The 23830-nt window shown below is 35.0% G+C and overlaps 1 protein-coding gene and 1 long non-coding RNA gene across 4 annotated transcripts in view; one reads left to right on the top strand and one right to left on the bottom strand.

Annotated features, from left to right (window-relative positions):
* Positions 1-12112: 12112 nt before the first annotated feature.
* LOC120316847 lies at positions 12113-21705 on the bottom strand. The gene is made up of 3 exons (XR_005559072.1): positions 21488-21705; positions 13263-13404; positions 12113-12564 (listed from the first exon to the last, which is right to left on the bottom strand). It is a non-coding gene; the product is annotated as an uncharacterized LOC120316847 (long non-coding RNA).
* Positions 21706-21770: 65 nt separating this feature from the next.
* Positions 21771-23830, top strand: part of PPP1R12A (protein phosphatase 1 regulatory subunit 12A) — a 178786-nt gene continuing 176726 nt past the window's right edge. For 2 of the 3 annotated variants that reach the window (XM_039362939.1, XM_039362940.1), the window contains exon 1: positions 21771-22163. In XM_039362939.1, coding sequence (XP_039218873.1) covers positions 21927-22163 — 237 coding nt within the window. In that variant the 5' untranslated portion in view covers positions 21771-21926. The remainder of the gene's footprint in view (positions 22164-23830) is intronic. The other variant, XM_039362938.1, reaches the window with a different exon arrangement.

Raw genomic sequence — 23830 nt, 5'->3', positions numbered from 1 at the left:
GGCAGCAAAAATAGGTAAAATTACTGAAGAACAAAAGGAAATGTTGACTAGACCAATAACTGCAAAAGAATTAGAAATAGCATTGAAAAAACAAAAAAACAACAAATCACCAGGCCCAGATGGAATTCCGGTCCGATTTTATAAAAATACACAAGAGTCACTACAATGGATAATGTTGGAGATGTACAATGAGGTGTTGGAAGAGGCGAAGATACCAACAACTTGGACTGAAGCAATTATTACCCTCATTCCTAAGGAAGACTCAGACCTACAACAAATTCAAAATTATAGACCGATTTCTTTACTGAATACAGATTATAAGACATTTACAACAATAATAGCAGAAAGGATAAAGAAAATTTTGAATAATTATATTCACCCAGATCAAAAATGGATTTTTACCAGGACGACAAATAAAAAATAACATGAGGATAATACTGAATACTTTAGAATTTTACGAAGTTCATCCTGAAAGACAAGCTACGTTGGTTTTTCTTGATGCCCAGAAGGCATTTGATAATTTGAATTGGAATTTTATTATAACACAATTATACTATATGGATTTTGGGACAAAATTTGGAAAGATGGTTGAAAAAATATATACTAAACAAACAGCTAGGGTAATTATAAATGAGGAAATGACAGAAAAAATTGATATAACCAAAGGAGTAAGACAAGGATGCCCATTTTCTCCTCTTCTATTTATTTTATCATTAGAAATACTTCTTACAAAAATCAGAGAGGACCAAGAAATAAAGGGTTTAAAAATTAAAAAGGAAGAATATAAGGTCCAGGCCTTTACTGATGACTTGGTATTTATTTTGGAAGATCCATTAGAAACCGGCTTTAAATTGATTCAAAAAATAGAAGAATTTGGCGAGGTAGCCGGACTTAAGATTAATAGGAATAAATCCAAATTAATAACAAAAAATCTTACAAAGGTACAAGAAAGGGAATTGGAAGATAAAACAAAGATAAGTATAACCAAGAAAATAAAATACTTAGGGATCTGGCTTACAGCGAAATGCTCCTCGATTAAGGAGGACAATTATGATAAAATACTACACCAGATAAAAAAAGATTTAGAAAATTGGGAAAATTTGCAAATTTCATTTTTAGGGAGGATCGCTACGGTCAAAATGAATGTATTGCCAAAAATATTATTTCTGTTCCAGGTTATTCCAATAAAATTAGGGAAAACATTCTTTCAAGAATTAAATAAATTGATCACTAAATTTATATGGCAAAGGAAAAAACCCAGGATTAAATTAAAACTCTTGCAAGACACGAAAGATAAAGGGGGATTGGCATTACCAGAATGGGAAATATACTACCAAGCATCAAGCTTAACTTGGCTAAAAGATTGGATGGATTTGAAAAATACTAGAGTCTTAACAATAGAAGGACATGATTTGCAAGCAGGGTGACATGCATTCCTATGGGACGAAAAACATAAAATACACAGATATTTTCAAAGACACATAGTTAGGAATGCATACAGACTTGGGGAAAAAAAACCATTATACAAGAATTCCAATGTGGTTATCCCCAACAGAAGCTTTGAAATACCCAAATCTATTGGATATAAATAAGATAATTAGATACAAGGAATTAGTAAATGAACAGGGAAATTTGAAAACAAAACAAGAATTGGAACAAGACATTGGCAGAGAGATTGATTGGTGGACATTTACACAAATTCAATCTAAATATACAGAGGACAAAAAATTATATGAAATCCAAAAAGAGCCGCAAGAATTGGATAAAATTATACATGGAACAGAAATAAAATTAATTAGCAATTTATACAAATACCTATTGAGATATAAAATGGAAGATGAGGTTGTCAAAGACACAATGATTAGATGGGCAAAAAATTTCGGATATAATATAGAATTGGAGAAATGGGAAAAAATATGGGAAATAAATATAAAATTGACTATGTCGGCGGCATTCAAGGAAAACCAGTTGAAAATGTCTTATAGATGGCATCTTCCACCTGCAAAGCTTGCCAAGATGTTCCAGAATAACTCGCCAACATGTTGGAAATGTAAAAAAGTACATGGAACATATTATCATCTATGGTGGACATGCCCAGTTGCAAAAAAATACTGGTCTACAATAAGAAAATGGATCCAAGAAATAATAGACCAACCTGTAGACTGGAAACCAGAGATCTTTTTGTTGGGTATTTTAAATAGAAAATATAGTAAAGAAATATGGTACTTAATTTTACATATAATAACGGCGGCAAGAATAGCATATGCACAGTGCTGGAAAAATGAGAATATACCATCAGAGGAAGAAGTAATAAGAAAAATCCTGGACTGTGCTGAGATGGACAAATTAACAAAAGAGATAAAAGAAAAGGAAGACGCAGAGTATTATATAGTATGGAACAAGGTGTATGTCTGGTCGGAGACTAGAAATAATAGAGAATAAATATGGAAAGGTCAAAAGTGAAAATATGTGTACACATGAAGGAAGAAAAATGTAAATAAGAAATAATGGGGCTGTAAGGACAAATATTTAAAGAAGAATAAGGGGGAAATGTAAATATTAGATTACCGTTACGTAATTGCTGTAAAAAAAAGGAGGTATATATTGTGTGTGTTATGTGTTGCTTTTTTCTGTTTTGTCTTGTTGGTTTAAAATAAAAATTAAAAAAAAAAGAATGAAATTTCCTGATCCTTGTACACGTATCAGTTAAATATTTTTCACAAAACAAAACAGAAATAAGATACTCTTTTTAATGGGAATTATGGCAAATTATTGAGCCTGCAAGCAAACCTCCATTTGGCAAAATATATACACAGGATTTATTAATATTAATATGTCCCTTGTTAAATACAGAATGATCTTAGATTCAAGTACCAGATAATAATCTATTCCATTTCCTTCAAGCCCTCTCGTATACTTGCATCACTTTAGGCAGGGCTTCTGATCTGCTAATGTACTCTGGATCCCAGTAGCTTCAGTAATAAAGTAGCCCACATATGGTAATAGTTAATAAAGATGACTCAAAAGAAGAAAGCCATGAAATCTTTCTCAGCAAGCAGATTAGTTTTATATGTGGAGGGTAAACTGAGGGAACTGGCTGAGTCTACTGCTCCATAAGGAATTAATGGCTCTCAGATGGCTTTGAAAAGGACTGGCTTGATTCCAATAGTCAAACTTAAAACATGTTCTCAATGGGACAATTAATTTATCTTTGCAGTAGGGTTGGTTTACTTGCATACAGTATGCAACTTGATGAACTATAAGAAAACAATAAAATGTTTGTTTCTCGATGTTGCTAGGCAACATATTACCTTTAATTTTGTTTCCAATCATTTTAAAGTACTACCAGGACATACAGTATTAAAGAAAACAAGACATTATCTTTCTTGTAACAGACAAAATGAAGCTTTGAAAAGCTATTTGTCTAGAAGAGTGAAAGCTCTTTAAAACAATTTTTGGTAAAGCCCTGTAAGTACTGTAGGCATTGTGCAAAAATGAAAAAAATATTTCTAAATCATAATTCTAGGATATATTTGCCCCAATTATTGTTTCTATGAAAATCCATATAACCATTAAATGGCAGCAAAAAATTAGACAGAATTCAAGTGCTTTGCTGCTATCTAGTTACTCTTCAGAATTTTGCAGCCCAGATATCTAGCTCTAATGTTCACACATCACATTAAGCTATTGTTTATTTAACTATGGTTTATTACATTTGACAATGTTCACACGATATACTAAATCATGAACCATAACCATTAAAACATGAGATCAAATGAAACAGCAATCGAAAACCAAAATACATGCTTTGAATCTAATCATTATGTTGCCCCTCTAAAAGTGTCATTAGTTTCTTTTGCATTCTATTTTAATTCATGTCCAGGAAAGAGAGATACATGAAACTACTTGGCGGATTTTGAATGGCAAGTATTGTAAGGCTGCGGATTTTTGTTTTCATTTTTTTAAATCAATATTTCGCATCATTTTCAAAATACATATAATAGGGCTGTTCAAGCTTCCAAGAAGAACTTTTATGGAGATTTCTAAATGGCTGAGGCAATAGCAGAAAGGAACATTGGGTATATTTGCCACCTTGAGTGATTTATAAAAATAATAAAGGTGAAAAATAAATAAATAAAAATTTCTAAAGGTTCAGTGATATGAGGTCACTTTGCGCCATGTCTTTTCTAGCTTTTCAGACAGTTTTTCAAGTATCTAGAGGAGACTTCTCCACATGCACACCATAAATTCAGCTCTCCTTGTTGGTAGAACTGATGAGTGAGATCTCATCACATTTGCTTCATCATTGTGATGGGGAGCGCTTCATCATAACCATGGCATTGAGGAGATGCTTAGCTGTCTTGCATAAATAGAATGTATATTATCCCCAAAACAGATCTCTGCTGCTAATTATAATGATGAATATTCATTGTGACATGATGCAAGGCCTGAACTTCAGTCTGTAGAATTATTGTTGTATTTATGGTATGCGTACATAGCATATTGCTGATTTACCTTGTTTTTTCTTCACAATACAGGGTTTTTTTTTCTTTGTATAGTACATGACATTTCTCACCAGTCTGACACACCAGTCCAATTCTCTATATATCACATTCAAATGATGCAGTAAAGAACTGGTTTTGCAAACTGAATTAAATCTCTTAAATTGTGGAAGTAGTCTGTGTCACTTGAGATAAAAACAGTAAAGTATCTTTCAGGATAAGTTTATCTCCTGGTGACTAGATTGATATATACAGTGTACTATATGGACACAATTTAGGAAATAATTAAACTCCGGGTTAGAGCTTTAAAGAATTTGTTGCTCCTTTGTTTTTTATATGCATAGCCATGTTTTGTTCTGCCTAAACCAAAATTCAAACCTTGCATTTGTTTCTATCAAACCCTTTAGAAATTCTGTAATAGATTTAGTAATTAGGCCTTCCTTAGGGAATGGAGATTGCCAGTTGTCCTCATATAAACTGTACATAAGAAGGCAGTCGTTCCATATAGGGGCTCTTCTGCTGACATTAACCATGAGAACCTCAGTAATGACATTCCAGTCTCTATTTACGTCTCTTTCTGAACATAACCTTTAATAGAATGATTTGCAAATGTTCTCCCATTGCTGAAGCTGAGTTCTAGAATTAAGACAGCTTTCATTCTTGTGTATGAAGGTAGAAGTATTGCCAAACTGATATGCACTTGTATTCTGGCTAGCAGCCAAAAGGCAATGCTGTATTTTGTATCACAGTGGTACGCAGCATAAACCTTTGTGCTATTAAATAAGTAGCTCCCTATGGTCAACTAACTTTGGTTATAATAAACCAGAATTTAGAGCAATGTTGAACTTAATGCAAGCTTTCCATAAGGGTTACTGTATTAGTATGTTATAGACATAGTGTAGGCAAATAATATAACCTTAAAGATCATAACTTTTATGATGACTGAGAGTCAGTCTGGTCTAGTAGTTAAGACACTAGATCAGGAGATTGTTAAATCTAGTGCCACCTTAGGTATGAAAGCTGGCTGAGTAAATTGGGGCCAGTCATTCTCTCTCAGCCTACCAGCTCTCTCTCTATTTCACAGGGGTGTTATTGGGGGGGGGGAAGAGTTCACATTGATAAAAATAATAAAGGTGGGATAGCATCTACAAAAAAATTATTTTACGTTTTTGATATTTAGAACCACTTCAGTGAAGATGGTATGGAAGTTAAGAAAAAAAAAGAATCACTAACAGGTTATGTTTATTAGTACCTTTCTCTTTATCTTCCATACCATTTGCTGAGAAAAAAGAAAAAGCATATAGTATATACAACATGTTATTAATTCAATTTGAAAATAAATGGAAGCAGTTTCGCTGAAAGAATTATATATGATTTCCCTCTTCACTTCCTCTTATTTCTTTACCGAGTTGAATTTTACATTATAAATTCTGCCACCATCTTATATATCTAGAAAACATCACACAATAAACAAGAATAAGAAGCATTGTCTTTTCCACTTTTCCATGTTTTCATTCATTCATTCATTTAATCCTCCAAGGCTATGCGAAGCTTAGGCGATAACAATGATATCACAAAAGACCAAGCATTTGTTTTGTCTTATTTGGGGATTTTTAAAAACAACAACATGTATTAACAGAAACTTATACACTTTACCTTACCATACTCCAAAATGGTAAACCTTATGTTCCTAAAATCATGATTTTAAAATCATGATTTGACACTATATTTGGATGCCATTATTTTTAGGTATTCTAGAGACAAAAATGGTGTCTCTAGGCCATAATCCACAGCTATCCATCATTCCACTATACATTCTGTTCCACTTAAAGACCAGTAGTTATGTCATTCAAATGCTCAGAGAATGCTCAACATTTAGAAAGAATATTGAGAAACTGCTGCTGACTCTTCTTAACTACTGTTATCAGGAAGAACAGATATGCAGCAAGCTTGAAATTTTAAACACCCAAGTGAAAATAAAATTCAAGTAATCTATAGGAAGTGAAATAATTACGAAATAAAATTAAATATTCTAGAATATTTTCCCGTCTTTTCTGAGTCCTTGGGGGTTCCATAAAAGGAGTGCTTGTCATTGTACTATGCATTTTAACACACATCTTCAGTAGCATAACAGGAACAATTTATATTTTAGCCTGTCATAAAAGCAGCAGTATATAAATACAGTTCAGTCTGGGTTTTTTTCCCCAATAGCTACACAGTTGGAAAAAACTATGCAACAGTTAAACAATGAATATAAACAGTTTAAACATTTAAGTGCCTTTAAAAGGAGAAAAGAAAAAAAATCGTATCATTTGTAAAAGTTGATTTTTATAGAGAAAACTGAGAAAAGAACGAACAAATTTGTTATAGCAGAAAATCTACAGTATATAATGTCCAAGTTACACAGTGAAGAGTAGGATGTTACTAATGAGCAGCAGCTCTAGAAATAGACTGGCCCTATTGCAATAAAAATGATTTAAAGTGGTCCAAGGAAATGTTAATAAAAGCACATGTTTTCCAATAAGTGTCAGGAAGCACAACAGATTGGAAAAAATGAAAGGAGTGGATTTTGAAAATATTCTATGACTGGGTACGCACAATTTATAGTACGTAAGTCATAAATTGCCTTGCTATGCTGTATAAACCCAACTACTGCAGTAGACTAAATCGTTTATGGACTAGCCAGGTATGAGAAAAATTATTACAATTGTAAATTTACTGTATGATAATAATTGCACAAAGCAGTAGTCCAGACACAAGGTGATTGAGCGATTGTGAGAAGGGAGTCCTTAATCAAGAAAAAGCACAACTGGCATACCAGATGAATCCTAGCCACAGTGGTCACTTGCTCTTTGAGCAGAAGATGCCTGTCCAGGAAGACACCCCCCCCCCAAATTGTGCCTTGGACCTGCTTGAATAAGTGTATCTTCATTCAGAACTAAAGATTATTATAACCCTGGCACTGGAAAAGCTGGAAGTATTGTTTTGAGTGCTAAACATTAGAAGAGATGTATAACTGAATATTTTTCTAATAATCTTTAGCATAAAATTGCCTTGACTTTAAGGTAAGAACTGTATAAGTAGTTTTGTTTCAAACCTTGTGCAAGATTTTTGCTGCGGCAGTTTTTAAATAACAGAAGTTCCTTCAAGAGGGCTACTTAAATGTCAGCATGCTTGATAAATCTGAATATTGTTTGCTGCTAGTCTAGTTCAAAGCCTTATAATTTATAAAACTGTTGCTATGATACAAGTTACAGTTCTAATGATGACTCATTTTTATGCAGCATCTACAAGTATACACCCACCTTAGGCAGCATGTAGTTGCATTAGAAATATCTCAATAAGTCTACACTGTAATTCAAAGTGTAGCTGCATAATTCTTGTCGAAATCAGTGAGAACACCATGCTCCAATTTTTCATTTGGGCAATGGTATTTTGATTTACATTTGAATGCATTGAACACTTTGCTGCTGTAGACAAATACATTTCAACATATGATGCTATATATATTTCATGCTATCTTTTAGATAAATCATCTGTGTCTATAATCCCTGTGAATATATAATTGATATGTATGTATTTATGTGATATATACATACACACACACACTGCATTCAGAAAATATTCAGACCCCCTTCACTTTTATCAATTTTGTTATGCTGTAGCCTGATTCTACAGTTGAATTCATTATTTTCCTTATTAATCTACACTCAGAACCCCATAACAACAAAGTGAAAACAGAATTTTAGAAATGTCTATAAATTTATTAAAAAATAAAAAAAACTGAAATATCAGCTTGGCATAAGTATTCAGATCCTTTGCAAAAACACTTGAAATTTACCTCAGGTGCCTCCAATTTCTCTTGATTGTTGCTAACATGTTTCTACCCCTTGATTGGAGTTGACCTATGGTAAATTAAATTGATTGGAGGTGGTTTGGAAAGGCATACACTTCTCTATAGAAGGCCTCACGCTGACAATGCATTCTGTAGCAGAGCAAAAGCCATAATGTCAAAAGAACTGCCTGCAGAGCTCAGAGACAGGATTATTGCAAAGTGCAGATCTGGGAAAGGCTACAATAAACTTTCTGCTGCACTGAAGGTTCCTAAGAGCCCAGTGGCCTTCACAATTCTCAAATGGAAGATGTTTGGCACAACGAGGACTTTTCTAAGAGTTGGTTGCCCCAATCCGGGGAGAAGGGCCTTAGTAAGAGAGGTGACCAAGAACCTACCTCATGGTCACTCTGACTAAGCTTCAGAGATCCTGTGTGGAGATGTGACAGAGTTTCAGAAGCACAACCATTACTGCAGCCCTCCAACAATCTGCATTTTATGGCAGAGTGGCTAGACAGAAGCCTCTCCTCAGTGCAAAACTAATGGAAGCCTGCTTGGAGTTTGCAAATAAACACCTGAAAAATTCTCAGACTGTGAGGCACAAGATTCTCTGGTCTGATGAAACCAAGATCAAACTGTTTGGCCTCAATTCTAAATGTTATGTCTGGAGGAAACCAGGCACTGCTCATCACCTGCCCCAACATCCCAACAGTGAAGCATAGTGGTGGCACCATCATTCTGTGGGGGTGTTTTTCAGCAGCAGGGACTGGGAGACAGGTCAGAGTTGAGGGAAAGCTGAATGGAGCTAAGTACAGGGATGTCCTGAATGAAAACCTGTTCCATAGTGCTCAGGAACTCAGACTGGGCTAAAGGTTCACTTTCCAACATGACAATGATCTTAAGCACACAGACAAGACAACACAGGAGTGGCTTAAGGACAATTCTGTGAATGTCCTAGAGTGGCCCAGCAAGAGCCCTGACTTGAACCCTATTGAACATCTCTGGAGAGACCTGAAAATGGCTGTCTCCTAATGGTCACCATCCAACCTGACTGAACTTGAGAGGTTTTGCAAGGAAGAATGGCAGAAAATCCCCCAATCCAGGTGTGCAAAGCTTGTCATGTCAGACCTAAAAAGACTTGAGATGTAATTGCTGCCAAAGATGATTCAACAAAATACTGAGTGAAGGGTCTGAATATTTCTGCCAATGTGATATTTCAGTTTTTTCATTTTTAATATTTTTAAAACTACTTAATCCAGCTCAACAACTTCAAGATCTCAGAAGGAAATATTTCCAATATTTATTATCTTTATAACTGGATGCTCTAGATTTTTAAATGGGATGATCTGAATGCAAAGTATATGCTTTAGTACTGAGAAATAGACCTTTACTAATATGGTTTAAACCTGGTGAGAGTAGATCAAGTACAAGTTCTGTTGAGAGCTTATTTGATTTTTGAAATTAGAACTCTTATAAATTATATTCAAATAGAACCATAATTTCTAGGTGGTAGATAGAAATGAGGTGGATAACACAGATGTAACTGAAAACATAGGATAAATCTCACCAAACTATAATATAGCATGTTAGATGAAATAATGACACATTGTGGTTTTTCCTTAAAATAACCCATTTAATCAGGATGGATATTTTCTTTGTGGGTTTGCATTGGCATCCGACAATGTAACATATCAGGAATAAAGCATGACAAGTATATAAATAGACAATTTTTAACTAAGAAGATTAGTCAGTTTATTCATACACAAGTCTGAAAATGCTATCATTATATAGAGTATATTTAAATATGTGTATGACATTATGATTAGTAATACCTTCATACCTAGTGAGCCAAAATATTAAATCAATGACTTCTGGTTTGCCGCTGCAGCTGCCGAGGACGTTTGGAAGATGAGCTCCGTCTTCCACGTCCGATTTCGCATCACTGGGGGACCCTGGAAAGAGTCAAAAGTCGCCCTGTAGGGGCAATCAGCAAGGAGGGGATTCCTGCTTGATCACGGGAGGGCGGTAGCCCTGCCGTTCGATCTGGCGCAGCCTTCCAAACCAGCGGACAAAAGACTGGCCATAGCAATATGGCTCGTCACTAGGTTGCAGATAACTGAAGTCAAACTTCCTACCAGGCATCTATAAAGCAGCATGGATGAGACTGGATGAGATCTGAACCTCTCTTTAATTTGAAATAGTTTTTCACCTGCCCAAGGTATTTTCCTCCTGTGGAGAGAGGGAAGGGAAACTTTATCCCACCTTCTAAAAACAGCGGTGACTGATTATCCAGGGGAGTTTAAAACATTGAAACAATAACCTGATTTTAACTGGACTTTTATCTTTCCAAAATTTGAGGACTAAAAGATTTTCTATCCTTATTGAAGATGTAGGTTTTTATTTACAAAAAAGAAGTAAAATTGGAAAAAGGACTATAAAAATCTTGGACTTAAAAAAAATCCTAAATGGTATGGGCGACATCTTGTGGCTAAACCTGATATTGCAATCTGTTATTGTCTAGATTAGCAAAGACTTGGCTTGAAGCCCAGACTATAGATAAGACTTTTGTAACCTTGGCAATCAGCTGTGAGAAGCCCAGCTGTGTTCTATACTGAATGATAAAATCATTTCTACTCTCTGATTGTAAAACTTTTAATTCACACCATTAAGAGAATATGGATGAAGATCAGGAACAGATGTTATTTATGCTGAAAGCAATTCATGAAACTATTCTTAAAGCATTGATGAAATAAGAGGCTACAGAAAAGAACAAGATATCAGCCTAGATATATGAACCCAAACTTTGATTACAACTGAAGAATTAACTACGCAGACTATAATAGAAGTGGAGCAATTAAATACTATGATAGAAGATTCAACTGATCAACAAACACAGTTAATGGAAAACTCAGAAACGAGATTGACAACTTTGAAAATGGAAAAGACTTTCTATATAAACCAGAAGAAGCCTGAGGATCAAGAAGAAGAACAGACCAAAGGGAAGATAAACATTTCAGGACAACTACACCGAGAGAGAAAAATAGACAATTTGTTAGCCCCTTCAAAAAAATGGTGATTGGATGGCCTTTCCTATTTCAAACAATATACATAATAATAGAGGGAGATCTACATGATGATTTAAAAGCACAGATGTGGAAGGCAAATTGGCAAAGAAAGAAAGCTAGAATAAGGCTGAAGAAAATTTGGAAATATAAATATTAAAAGTTAAATTTAAATATTGATTTGTTTATAAAGATTGAATGTAAAAGCTAATTAAGATATATATATATAAGCTAAAATATATTGATAAATGTAATAAACATGTTTTCACTTAGCTGATATAATATAAACTGTACTAGCTCAAATATGAGATGAATAGACATTAAGAGAAAAAGAGAGGAAGTATTTGCTGTTGAAATAAGAGAAAATTTGGTTACTAAATTTAAGATGTTTGGAAATTAATAGAAAATAAGAATGTTATACTGTATTATCAATTAGTTGATGTAAGATGGTGAGAAATAGAATATATCCAAATAGATGTGTATTCTGAATATCAGATTTTATGATGAATTGTGATAATGGGAACTTTGGTTACTTAAAAATTGGGAATTATAAATACTAACTGTTAAAGTTAAACATTAACGGGAAATTAAAAATTGGGGAAAACTAATTAGGACATTGATTGTCTATAAAGACTGAATGTTAAAATAATAAGGATGTGTATAAGCCAAAAATTATTGATAAATGTAAGAATGTCATTTTTATCTAATTGATTTAATAAGAATTGTATTAGTTTAGACAGGAGACAGTGAATACTAAGGGGAAAAGAGAGGAAAAATTTGATGTAGTAGCTTGAGATTTGTACTGAAGATATTTGTATGTTATTGTATTATTGATTGGCTCAGCCGCCACTTTGCTTTTTGAATACTTAAATGTAAAATTAGAAAATCAATAAAACATTTATAAAAAAAACCAAAAACAAAATATTAAATCAAATATATTTTTATTACCATCAAAACTAGAGAGAGAGGGAGGAGAGAGAGAGATGTAAGGTAAAGGTAAATAAAAGGAAATAAAGTATTATTATAGGCAGACCCATATCTTTTTTATCATTTATAAAGCATGACTGTGGATTGTTTCTATGAAGGAATATAGATCCGGCTTAGTAATGGAGAAGGAATTAGCAAAGAATCAATGAGGAAGTTTCAGGAAAGATTACTCAGTGCAGACCTGAAAAAGAAAATAAAATTTTTGTTTAGTATAAGATGAAGCAGAGTGATTTGGCAGTCTTTTAATATACTTGTAAAGTGATCTGTTCTTTATGATCCTGTCACCAAAGATCCATCTTTTAAGCTATAGAAGTGAGCACCATGCAGCCAAAGAGAAATAGCTTCATCCTGTGTATCATATCATCTTATCCATGGGGTAGGGTTATACACTAATTATTCTGATTGGATGCTAAGTAATGTTATATAATTTATGCTAATTTTTAGAATTTATTTTTCTGTCATTGACATCAGTGAGATAGAATTTAACTGTATTTACTCCAAAGGAAAAATATCCAAATTTAAGAGGATCCCCCTCAAAAAATGAAGATTAGACATAAAAGATCTCCCCATCTACTCCATAGCTAAGATAATCCTTCTTTTTAAATTATACGAGGGTAAATAGTTTTCCTTTTCTTTCGTGTTCATATTGACAGCTTTTGTATTGATATAACTTTATATCCTCAAAGGCAATGTCTCCTTGAAATGAAGGACAACTGGAAAAAAGGTTAGAATTTTTTTCCTCTTCACATATTTATTTATTTATTTATGAGACTTATATACCGCTTTAAGTGCAAGCACTCTCTAAGCGGTGTACACCAGTAAGCAATGTATATATATATTTACATGGCCCCCAACAATCTGGGTCCTCATTTTACTTACCTCGGAAGGATGGAAGGCTGAGTCAACCTTGAGCCGGTGAGATTTGAACTGCTGACCTGCTGAACACAGTCAGCATATCCTACTTTTGACACTTGGCCAAAGTGGAGTAGATATTTCAGCTGAAGGTGGGTCTAAAAAAGGGCTGAGGGCAGAAGACTGACATAGTCAAACAAGATGCATTTTGCTGTACACTAAATTTAGAAATCCTTATTAGTTAATATTATTTACAACAATTTAGTCTGTTTTTTCCTTAACCAACAGAACTGTACTATTCTTTTTTTTTATTGAAAGTTTTTTAAATTCTACAAAACAAATCCCCTCCCCAACCCCCCCACCCTCCCGTACCCTCCTCCAGCTCCCCAAACCTCCCAAACCCTCCCCCAACCTTCCCAGAGTTGAGTACAGGCTTAATTAAAATTTTTCAAAAAAAAGAAAAGAGAAACTTAAAACACATATAAATCCTAAACAAATCTAAATACCTTAAATTAAATAGATTATCTTCTCTAAAAAATAATAATTGCAATCATTAAACACATTATAATATACTCTAAACATTTTCTAATCATACTTATATTATCCATCATTCTATATAAACTCCCTCCAGAACACAAATTTAAACATTACTTTCTTTGAACATCTATACCTACAATATAAAATCTAATATGAATCATAAACCAAATCTGAATATATTTAATTAAACAAGTTATACTCCCTCCAAAACACAAATTTAAACATTACTTAAAACTTAAAACATTAGAATCCCCTTGTACGCATTTAAATCTTTACCAATAACAAATTCCATCTTAATAATAATAATAATAATAATTAAATAAACCCAAACACTAAACACATTATAGTATACTCCGAACCTTTTCATATCATACTTATATTATTATCCATCATTCTTTATAAACTCCCTCCAAAACACAAATTTAAACATTACTTAAAACTTAAAACATTAAAATTCCCTTATACACATTTAAATCTTTACCAATAACAAATTCCATCCACAATGAACACAACCACAAGAAACACAGTCCTTATCAGTCTCAATTGTCCATATGAAATTTTCATTCGATCTCCATCCTTATCAGTCTCTCTTATCCATCAAGCTCGAGAGAAATGCTTTGAGATCTGCCCTTAAAGGTTGCTCCGAAATTATAAATCCTGACTCTCCCACCGACTCAGAAGCCAATACATGTGAGGATTCCTTAAACTCCTTCTTCTGTTGGTCTTTTTCTTTACAGTTATATGTTGCATGAGTTGTCCTCTGCCCCTTCCTCTCAGCTTGTTGAAGCCCCTCAAACTGAGATTTCCCATTTTCCATTTCTTCAGACAGCAATTCTACCCTTGAAGGTTGCTCCAAAAACTTTATAAGTCTTACTTCTCCTGCAGGTTCAGAAACCAACAGATGTGAGGCTTCCTTAACCTTCTTCTGTTGCTGCTTTTCTTTACAGTTATATGTTGCACAATTTATCTTCTGCTCCTCGATCTGAATTTGTTGAGGCCCCTCAAGCTGAGGTTCCCCAATTTTCATAAGTGTAGGCTCTTCAGACTGTAATTCTACCTTCTTTTCTTCCAAGGCTTTAAACTTAATAGATGGCGATGAACATACCCCCAGGACCGAAGTATAAAAATCTTTTGCTTGAGAAACAGTATTAAGTCTATAACATATCCCCAGGTAATTCACCACCATTCCAATCGGAACATCCCATCTGAACGAGATTCGTCTCTTTTTAAGTTCATCTGCTAAAAAAGCAAACTCCTTTCTTCTTCTTAAAATTTTAGATGGGATCTCCTTTAGGATTATAACGTCTTGTAAAGCAATTTGAAATCTCTTCTTATAAAAAGCTTGTATAATTTCATTGCGCAGGGATCTTTTCCCAAAGTAAATTACCACATCTCTTGGCAAATTCTTTTGCACTGCCACCACAGAATTAACTCTAAATAATTTTTCAATTTCACTAAGTATTTCCTCTTTTTCTTTATTCAAAATCACAGCAAAGTCCTTTGCAACCATCTCTTTCAGATCTCCTTGCAAAGACTCTCCCAAGCCTCTAATTCTTAAGGCGTATTCCATTTGTCCATATTGAAGCATAAGAATCTCATTTTCCATTTCTTTTTCCATGCTTTCAAATTTTCCCTCCATCAATTCCACTTTTTCCTGCTACCTCTTCCACACGGGAATTCAGCTTTTCAAGAACAGAGGCAACTCCTTTTAAAGCCAAAACTATATCTTGCCTCAAAATCTTATTATTTTCCTCTAAAATCTCTTTCATTTCTGCCCTAATTTGAGATATAACATTTCCCATCATATCTTGCAGATCCTTCACAATTATTGGCTGGACCAAAGAAGAGGGTAAGGCTATTGATTTAGGAACTGTAGGAATCCCTGGACGCTTTGGAGCCATCTTAAAAAAAAAAATCTTTACTCCTTCTTGAGAATTACAAAAATTAGACAAAAAAAAAAGATTAAATCATTATAATAAAAAAGGGAGTTAAAAAAAAGGAAAGAAGAAAAAAGGAATTAAATAAAAAGAAATCCATTCCATTTTTTAAGAATACAAAAAACAAAACAAAAAAGTTAAACAAAAATAATAGTGCCTCTAGAATCCAAAAAAACCGATCGCCATCTTATTTTCCCTTTCAGCAAAAAAAGAAAAATAAAACATCCATTCCAATCATTAAAAAGAAAAAGAAAGAGAAAGGGAAGGAAAAACACCAAAAAGCCTGCCTTTTAAAAGTACAAAAGACAAAGCGAGAAAGTCAAACAAAAACAATAATGCTTAAACACCAGAAAGCCTGCCTTTTAAAAATACAAAAGACAAAACGAAAAAGTTAAACAAAAATAATAATGCTTCTAAAATCCAAAAAAGCCGATCGCCATTTTATTTTCCCTTTCAACAAAAAAAAAGAATAAAACATCCATTCCAATCATTAAAAAGAAAAGAAAAGAGAAAGGGAAAGAAAAACACCAGAAAACCTACCGATCGCCATTCTAGCTTCCCAAAAGGAAAAAAAAAAAAAACGCCGGAAAGTCTGCCGATCGCCATTTTACTTTCCCTTTCAGCAAAAAGTAAAAAGTAAAAAGAGGGAATATAAACGTAAAAATAAGTCTTTAAACTTAAAATCCATATAAAGTCAAAGAAAGCAAAAGCTAAATCCTCTAGTCAACTCTGTCCGCTTCTAAAAAACTCACCAGATCCCTTTAAACGCGGAGGTGGTTGCAACGGCTTGTTTTGTCCCTAGGGACAAAAGCAGCTGGGAAGCGGAGACAGTCTGAACTCCGTGGGAGCACTCTCTCACCCCCCCCAAAAAAATTGGGGGTGCATAAGAGGCTCTACCACTATTCAGACAACCCTCTTCCCCCCCTTTGCCCGGGAGGGGGATTTTGAACCGCTGAACAGCTGATGTCCGCTGTTCATAGCGATTCATTACACTTACGCAGGAGGACGGCTACAAAGTAGCCGCCATCGCCTGCGCAGATCCACCGGAAGAGAACTGTACTATTCTTGATGTTTTTAAACATGATTTATTTTAGGACAGAACAGTGATGTTATTATAAAAATAGTATCTTGTAATATGCAGCAATTGTATCACTTTATTACAGTATTTATTATTTTATTTATGTATTTATTTAAAGTATGTATTACTTTAAAATGGCAAAACTGCATTCCAAAACAGAAATATTAGACACTTATTTCTATGTTTATTTATTATTTCTATTACTTTTGTTATTACAAAATGGAAAAATATACATTCATGCACTAAAGCATGTTTTATTATAAGTTAAACATCAATAATATGATTAGTGCTTCACAAATAAATAGTTATTGGCTTGAGTAGCATAAAGGAATAATTCAGCTTGAGGAAAATTCACTTTTACAGATTTGACAAATTTCATCAACCCTAGGTAAAAGTGCTTAATAAAACCATTTTTTTTAATAAATCCAGTGAGTTCATTATTTGGAAAACATGTGTTACTAATTACGTACATTTTGCTTTTATATAAAGACAACTCTGAATACCCATCATAACATTGTTATTGATTTAAAACTTTTGTCTTCAAAAGAGGACAGAAAGGAATTAAAACCATTCAAGCCAACATTAAAAAATACAAATTATTCCTCTATACAATTACTCAATAATTTACTTTTTATATACCACTTTTCTCAGATCTGTAAGACTTAACAGCAAATAATAATGTAGCCATAAAAGCTTATAATGAAACAAAATATTTAATAAAATAATTCCATAAAAAACGATTTTAAAGATCAGTTAAAATATAGCTTTAAAAACCCTTCTCAAAATTTGAGGGTGAGAAGTTAATTGTACTTCAGAAAAGTATATAGGAGAAAGCCCTTTTATGAACAGAAAGACCAACAGGCCTTTCTGTTCTTAAGATGAGAAGATGAACTTCAGTAAGTTTTATTAACTAGATAATTTCATAACAAGCCTGGTGTTTCTTTATATAGCTTATGTATTTGATTTGATATTAAAGTTGATATTAACTATTTTGAATTTAACCAGCAAATACTTGGCAAGCACCGCAGTTCTTTCAATACTGGAGCAATATAAGTTTGATACAATGTGTTAGTAGGGTGGTACTTTTCCCACTGCATTTGCTTTTCAAAAATATGTCACACTTGTCTAAGTGTGATGTAAACTAAGTGTGAAAAAGAGTTGCCAAATCTCTCTGACATTAAGAATTGCAACTGGCATGCTAAAGTTATTGAGTAAATGGAAGCCCTTGTAGCAGCTACAGTATTAAATCTTAGGGCAAACACAGAGTGAACGAGAGAATGAATCCACACCAAATGAAAATATCCATCCCTCAGTATAAAGTGCCAAATGGATTTCAAACTGAAGCCAAGCTAAGTCAATATATCTTGGAAGTGAGTTGTCTATTTGGGGAAAGGAGAAAATCAAAATGGCAACTGCAACTATATGATTGAAACCCTATCCTTGATGCATGTAAAAGGAGTTGGGCTTCAGTTGCGTAGTTGCAACATCTGAACTTTTTGGACAACCCCCAATACACCCTCGATTTGAGGCACAACAAAAGAAACAAATAATCTGGTATTTGCAGAAAGAGGATTAGAGAAAAACCTTCAAAATTGATGTTGGCTGATTTTATGTTATGGCTCTTAGGATTTTGACAGAAAGAACTAGGATTATGTACCATTCTTGAATAGACAGTACAAATGCATTGTAGTCTTATTGGTTGAATTGTCAACAGTACGGCTGCCTTATTCTGAAGTAAGGAAAGAGTTCTAAGACATTTCTCCTATATGTGTTATAACTGATTATAGATGTTATACATAAAACATTCCTGTGGACTGTTTTAATATTACAAAGATGGTCAACATTACTTTGAAAATAGGTTGTGTGGGGTGACTTTGATATGCCTCAATGCAGCACTTTATGGTGCAAAGAAAATGCAATGTACCTCTCCAAGAGGCAATACAATGCATCTCATCAAGATAAAGAAGCAACACAATTTGCTTTGATGAGGCCCTTCATGCTGCCTGTAAATCTTGTCTGCCACTTGTAACAGTTAGGAGAAACTCCTGCATATGTGTAGCACACACATACAAGCAGCACTTAGGAACAGCATAGAGGAAACTGTATGAGAAACCTCAATGTACTGTAAAGCAAAGAAACATGACTGCTTTGTTTCAGTTTTATGAGGCAAAGAGCTGTTTGGGGGAAGGCATTCCTTGAAATCTTTATCAAAGCAAAGACCTCTTTGAAAGATCTGCACATTCCAATTAGAAACTATTGCAGAAATCTGAGTATACATATATACTGAATGTTACATTTTTGTCTCAAAATGTTTGAAACCAGAAAAAATGTTATCAAAGGATTGTTGAAGCCCAGTCTTCTTCTCTTTAACTATTATTGAAGTGCATGGACCTCTCTTAAATATTTATAACAGAATAGCAATAGCACTGACTTATATACCGCTTCACAGCCCTCTGTAATTAGTTTACAGAGTCAGCATATTGCCTCCAACAATCTGGGTCCTCATTTTACTGACCTCAGAAAGATGGAAGGCTGAGTCAACCTTGAGCCAGTGAGAATCGAACTGCTGAACTGCTGCGGTCGGCAGTCAGCAGAATTAGCCTGCAGTACTGCATTCTAACCACTGCGTCTACTGCGAACTTTGAGTTGTACATGTTAGTATAAAATAGCAAAGTGCCCAAACACAATTTTGCTTAATTGTATACTTAGAGAGGTAGATACATAAATTGGATTCAAAAAATTTAACAGGTATAATTCTGCAAATCAAAATTTGATTTGCTTTATGCCATGAAGATTGCAATTTAGCTAACAACAAATAAATGATTTATCTCTATGAGGCATTTTATTCATTGTATAGCTTTCTCTTAAGATGCTCCAAATTTATATACTATTGTATGGAACCAGACACATGGATATTAATTTTCATCTACTGTTCATGGAATGGAATTACCCTCGTCCCCTCTCTCTGAGTGAGTAGTTATACTAATATAAAGTATTTTTTCTATCCATAGCCTCAAGTTGCACAAAATTGTTTTATCCTTTATCTTGGGGATGAAATTATGTGACCATTAATAATTGTGCCTAAATATATATGTTTCAGGCTGATTCAGGCATATCCCCTTCCTTCTGGTTACTAGTGAACTTCCATGAAGCCATTTGCCCTCACCATTAAGCACTTTGCCTTCCTCAGTTCTTTTCACACCTTTCCTAATTATAATGCCAACTTCTCATTTTCAACAAACGAAAGATAGCAAAGTTGTGCTATTTTATAGGGGTGAGAGGCTGTTTCATTCTTGTCTCTCTAACTATGTTCTGAACTTTAAATGTAACAGCTTCGTTTTTCCACATTACAGTGTCCAGAAAATGAATGATAGTAAACTGGGCTTTTGTTTTTTAATTGCCAGCTTAATAGACCTTAAGTGTCTCCCAGGAGCTTCAAAATCCAGAAGCCTGTAAGAGTTCAAGAAAGCTGCCAGGAAGTACTGGGACAGGCATCTACATTTACACAGCACCTACCAGTACCAAGAAACTTATTTTGGGTTTTGCAATTGCCTGAAGCAGCTGGGGTGTGAACAGTTCTATTTTTTTAATGTGTGTTTATTTCTTACCCATTTTCTACAACCCAGATACAATGAAATATCTTCTTCAAACAAATGTTTTGAAGAAATGGCTAGAACTTTTTTACTCTATGGAAAATTTGGGATGACTTGTTGAGATAACTTTTGCAGATTTTGTTTTAAAAATATTAAAATAACAGAAAATGTATTTGTATATTTAGGACTAACAATCCTGTGTATATTTATTCCAAGCAATGTGCTGTTTACTTTTAGTATGACTCTCAAATATCTTAATTATTTAATCATACGATCTGCATTAAATCAAAACCCCGTTTTAGTTTGATCAGCATATTTTTATGGACTAATCTCTTCAAATTGTTTTCTCATAAAAGCTACATTCTCAAAAACAACATACTGAAAGATTGGAGACTTAATCTTAAAAGTTTAAATTTAATTTCACAACACAAGGTAATAATCATACTTGTTAATATGTCTTAGAGAAGAACACTTTCTAAAGCAACAAGGTCTTGTACACTAACAAGGAAGAAAACCTAATCTTACATGACTTTTGAAAAATATGCAGTTTCAGGCAGCAAACTTTAACACTACAGTGATGATAACTGTGGGCACCCCAATCACATGTTATTTCCTCCTGTAGTAAATAGAATTGCATCTCCATCGTCTGCAGGGCTGTTCTTTGTTTCCAAATGTGATGTTAATTTGTTCATTGCCCCCTTTATTTTGGGATGATGAGTGCCACTTTCTTTTAAAATAAAACGCAGGATACATAAGATAATTTATTGTGGCAACTTTATAGAAAAGAAAGCTTCATTTTACCCCAGGCTGTCAGAGGAAAAAAGACACAAACACTGCTTTAAAAGGAAACCCGCGAAATAAAAAGGTCCCATCAGCTTTCCACAAAGGAAACTTCCTGCTTTATGTCTCTTTTTACATAGCTCTATAGAAAAAAAGAAACTACAAAGCGGCTGATTATATTCATAGCATATCCTTATCCCACGGATTGTTGAGCCTTTAAATTCAACGAGATGCTTTCGGGGTTAAAGTTCCTAAGCTTTTTCCTCAGATAACGTCGCATAGTTCAGTAAGCCGAAAGTGTCTGCCTTATCGTGATCTTTAAGATACCTCGAGACTATCCACTGCTTTGCTATCCGAGAGCAACGAGTTTTCCCACTCTGTAAAAGATTCCGCGAGCTGCACTCGAGACCTCATCGCCAATGGTCCGTTAAAAGTAAACTTCATCCACGGCCGCCGCGTATCTTCTAAAGTATCGCGAGATTATGTTAAGGAAGCCGGGTGCTTCACTTTTCCCTCTCTTTCCTCTTACCTCCGCTAGCCGGCCGAGCGCGAGATAGGCGCGCGGGCAGCGCAAGGCGGCGTTTTGGTGCGCTGGGAGTGGGGCGGGGGGGCGGGGGAGCAAACGAGCGAGCATTCGGCCGCGCGAGGTTCTGTGGGATACAGGCGGTGCTCAGCTTCTCCGCCTCCTGCTGGGTGCGGAGCGCCTCCGCTGAAGCAAACGAGCAAGCGAAAGGCAGGGAGAAAAGGGACGAGACCCGACTAGGGCATGAAGATGGCGGACGCCAAGCAGAAGCGGAATGAGCAGCTGAAGCGCTGGATCGGCTCCGAGACGGATCAGGAGCCGCCGGTGGTCAAGCGCAAGAAGACCAAGGTGAAGTTCGACGACAGCGCCGTCTTCCTGGCTGCCTGTTCGAGCGGCGACACCGAGGAAGTGTTGCGCCTGCTGGAGCGCGGCGCCGACATCAACTACGCGAATGTAGACGGCTTCGCGGCACTGCACCAGGTTTGTGTCTCCCTTGTCCCATTTCTCCGGGCAGGGCTTCACGAGCTTCTGCTGGGAAGGAGGCTCTGCCGCCCGAGATGAAATTCGAGGCCTGCTTTTTTCTTCCACTTAGGATAGTCTGGCTAGGGCGCTTCCGGAACCTCTTGCCTTTGGGCGCCTTGAGGAGGGCTGTGGCTCTTCGGCCTCGGAACCTTCCTTCCTTCCCCCATCTCCCGACTTTTAGTGCGGAGCTAGGCCGGCTGTGACCATCCTTGTTTGTGTCCCAGGGATGTTGGGTTCTGCTGACTAAACTGTGCCTGCTGATAAGGCTAGGCCTTGCCTTTACCCCGAGAAACAGGAGCGTTTGGTGGTCGTCTTTTCTTTCCTTCACTGCCCTGGGGCTTCAGAGAGACCTAGTTCTTCTGGGGAGGGGGACTGATGAAGAACGGATAACTCCCCCGAGCTTTTTTTATAGGGCAAGGAGGACGAGGCAAGTCCTTTCACGAAGGAGGTAACTTCGTGAAGTGATGGGGTGATTATCATTGCCAGAGTGGGAAAATTTAGGGGTTGTCCTTAATGGCTGGCTGTTTTGCAGATGAGTAGAACGCCTAAACACATCCGTACTAAATGCTGTTCTTAATTTGTTAAAGTTGCTTCTTGTTTTTGTTCTCCTGGTGGTGGCTCTACATTATGGAATATGAACTCCGACCCATTATTGCAGCCCTTTCTATTATTTATGGAAAGTTATGAAATCATTAGTACAAATTAAATTGATTTTGCTTGCAAGATTCCAAAAATGACAGTTGAGGAAGGATGAGAAATCAACTGAGTCTGAAATGTTCTCAAAATGGATGCTTTGTGGACGTTTAAGTTTTATAGAGTCTGATTGGAATCTCAAATGTTAGCCAAATAAGGAAAGACTGTGGCAATCCCTAGATAATGTTGGATACTTGAGTTGATGTAGATACTATTAACAGACAAGGAGCAATATCAACATTATAAACTCACTTTGTGTATATATGTGTTTATATTTTAAAAAACAAGTCTAATTGCTTTGACAGCTTGATTTTTGTTTTGCATGGTGGTAATCTTGGTAGTTCCTTAAAGATGTAGTAATTAGGATATCTTTAGGGACTAGAAGTGCTTTTTGCAGTATATTAACAAGTAATGCTTTATTAAGTTTTGAAACAGATTTCAATTTAGTATATACTTAAAATTCCTGATGATGACACCTGGATGAAGAAAGCTTTCATGGATAAATTGGTTTAAGGTAGTTGAACACATATGTGTTTGCCCTTAGTATTGTGCAAAATATATAATGGATTTTGTCTTTTGAATTAAATCTACTATTGTTCTGATATAATTTAATTATATGAATTATATGAATTGAACAGTATTATAGATTGCTACTTCTGTTTTAAAGCTAAGTAATGAAGTTTTCATTGTCCATATAGTAAGACTTTATTCGCTTACGCAGTAATCAGAGAAAGCCCACTGTAGAGTTTATTTTTGTGTAGTTGCAATAGAATTTAATATTTGGCCTTTCTTGCTAGTTAGGATTTTATTGAGAAAATTATGTTTTGCACTTCAAACTCAGAGAACTTTAGGGTTGAATAAGGTCTAAAATAGTATTGGTACATACCCTTTTGAGATACTAGATATGTTTAAAATAGCTTTTTAACCTGTAA

The sequence above is a fragment of the Crotalus tigris genome, unplaced genomic scaffold, assembly GCF_016545835.1.
Source record: "Crotalus tigris isolate CLP2741 ecotype Arizona unplaced genomic scaffold, ASM1654583v1 scf7180000019496.3020429, whole genome shotgun sequence".
Lineage (NCBI taxonomy): Eukaryota > Metazoa > Chordata > Lepidosauria > Squamata > Viperidae > Crotalus > Crotalus tigris.
The sequence above is the reverse complement of the archived record's forward strand: the minus strand, read 5'-3'. Positions and strand labels throughout refer to the sequence as shown.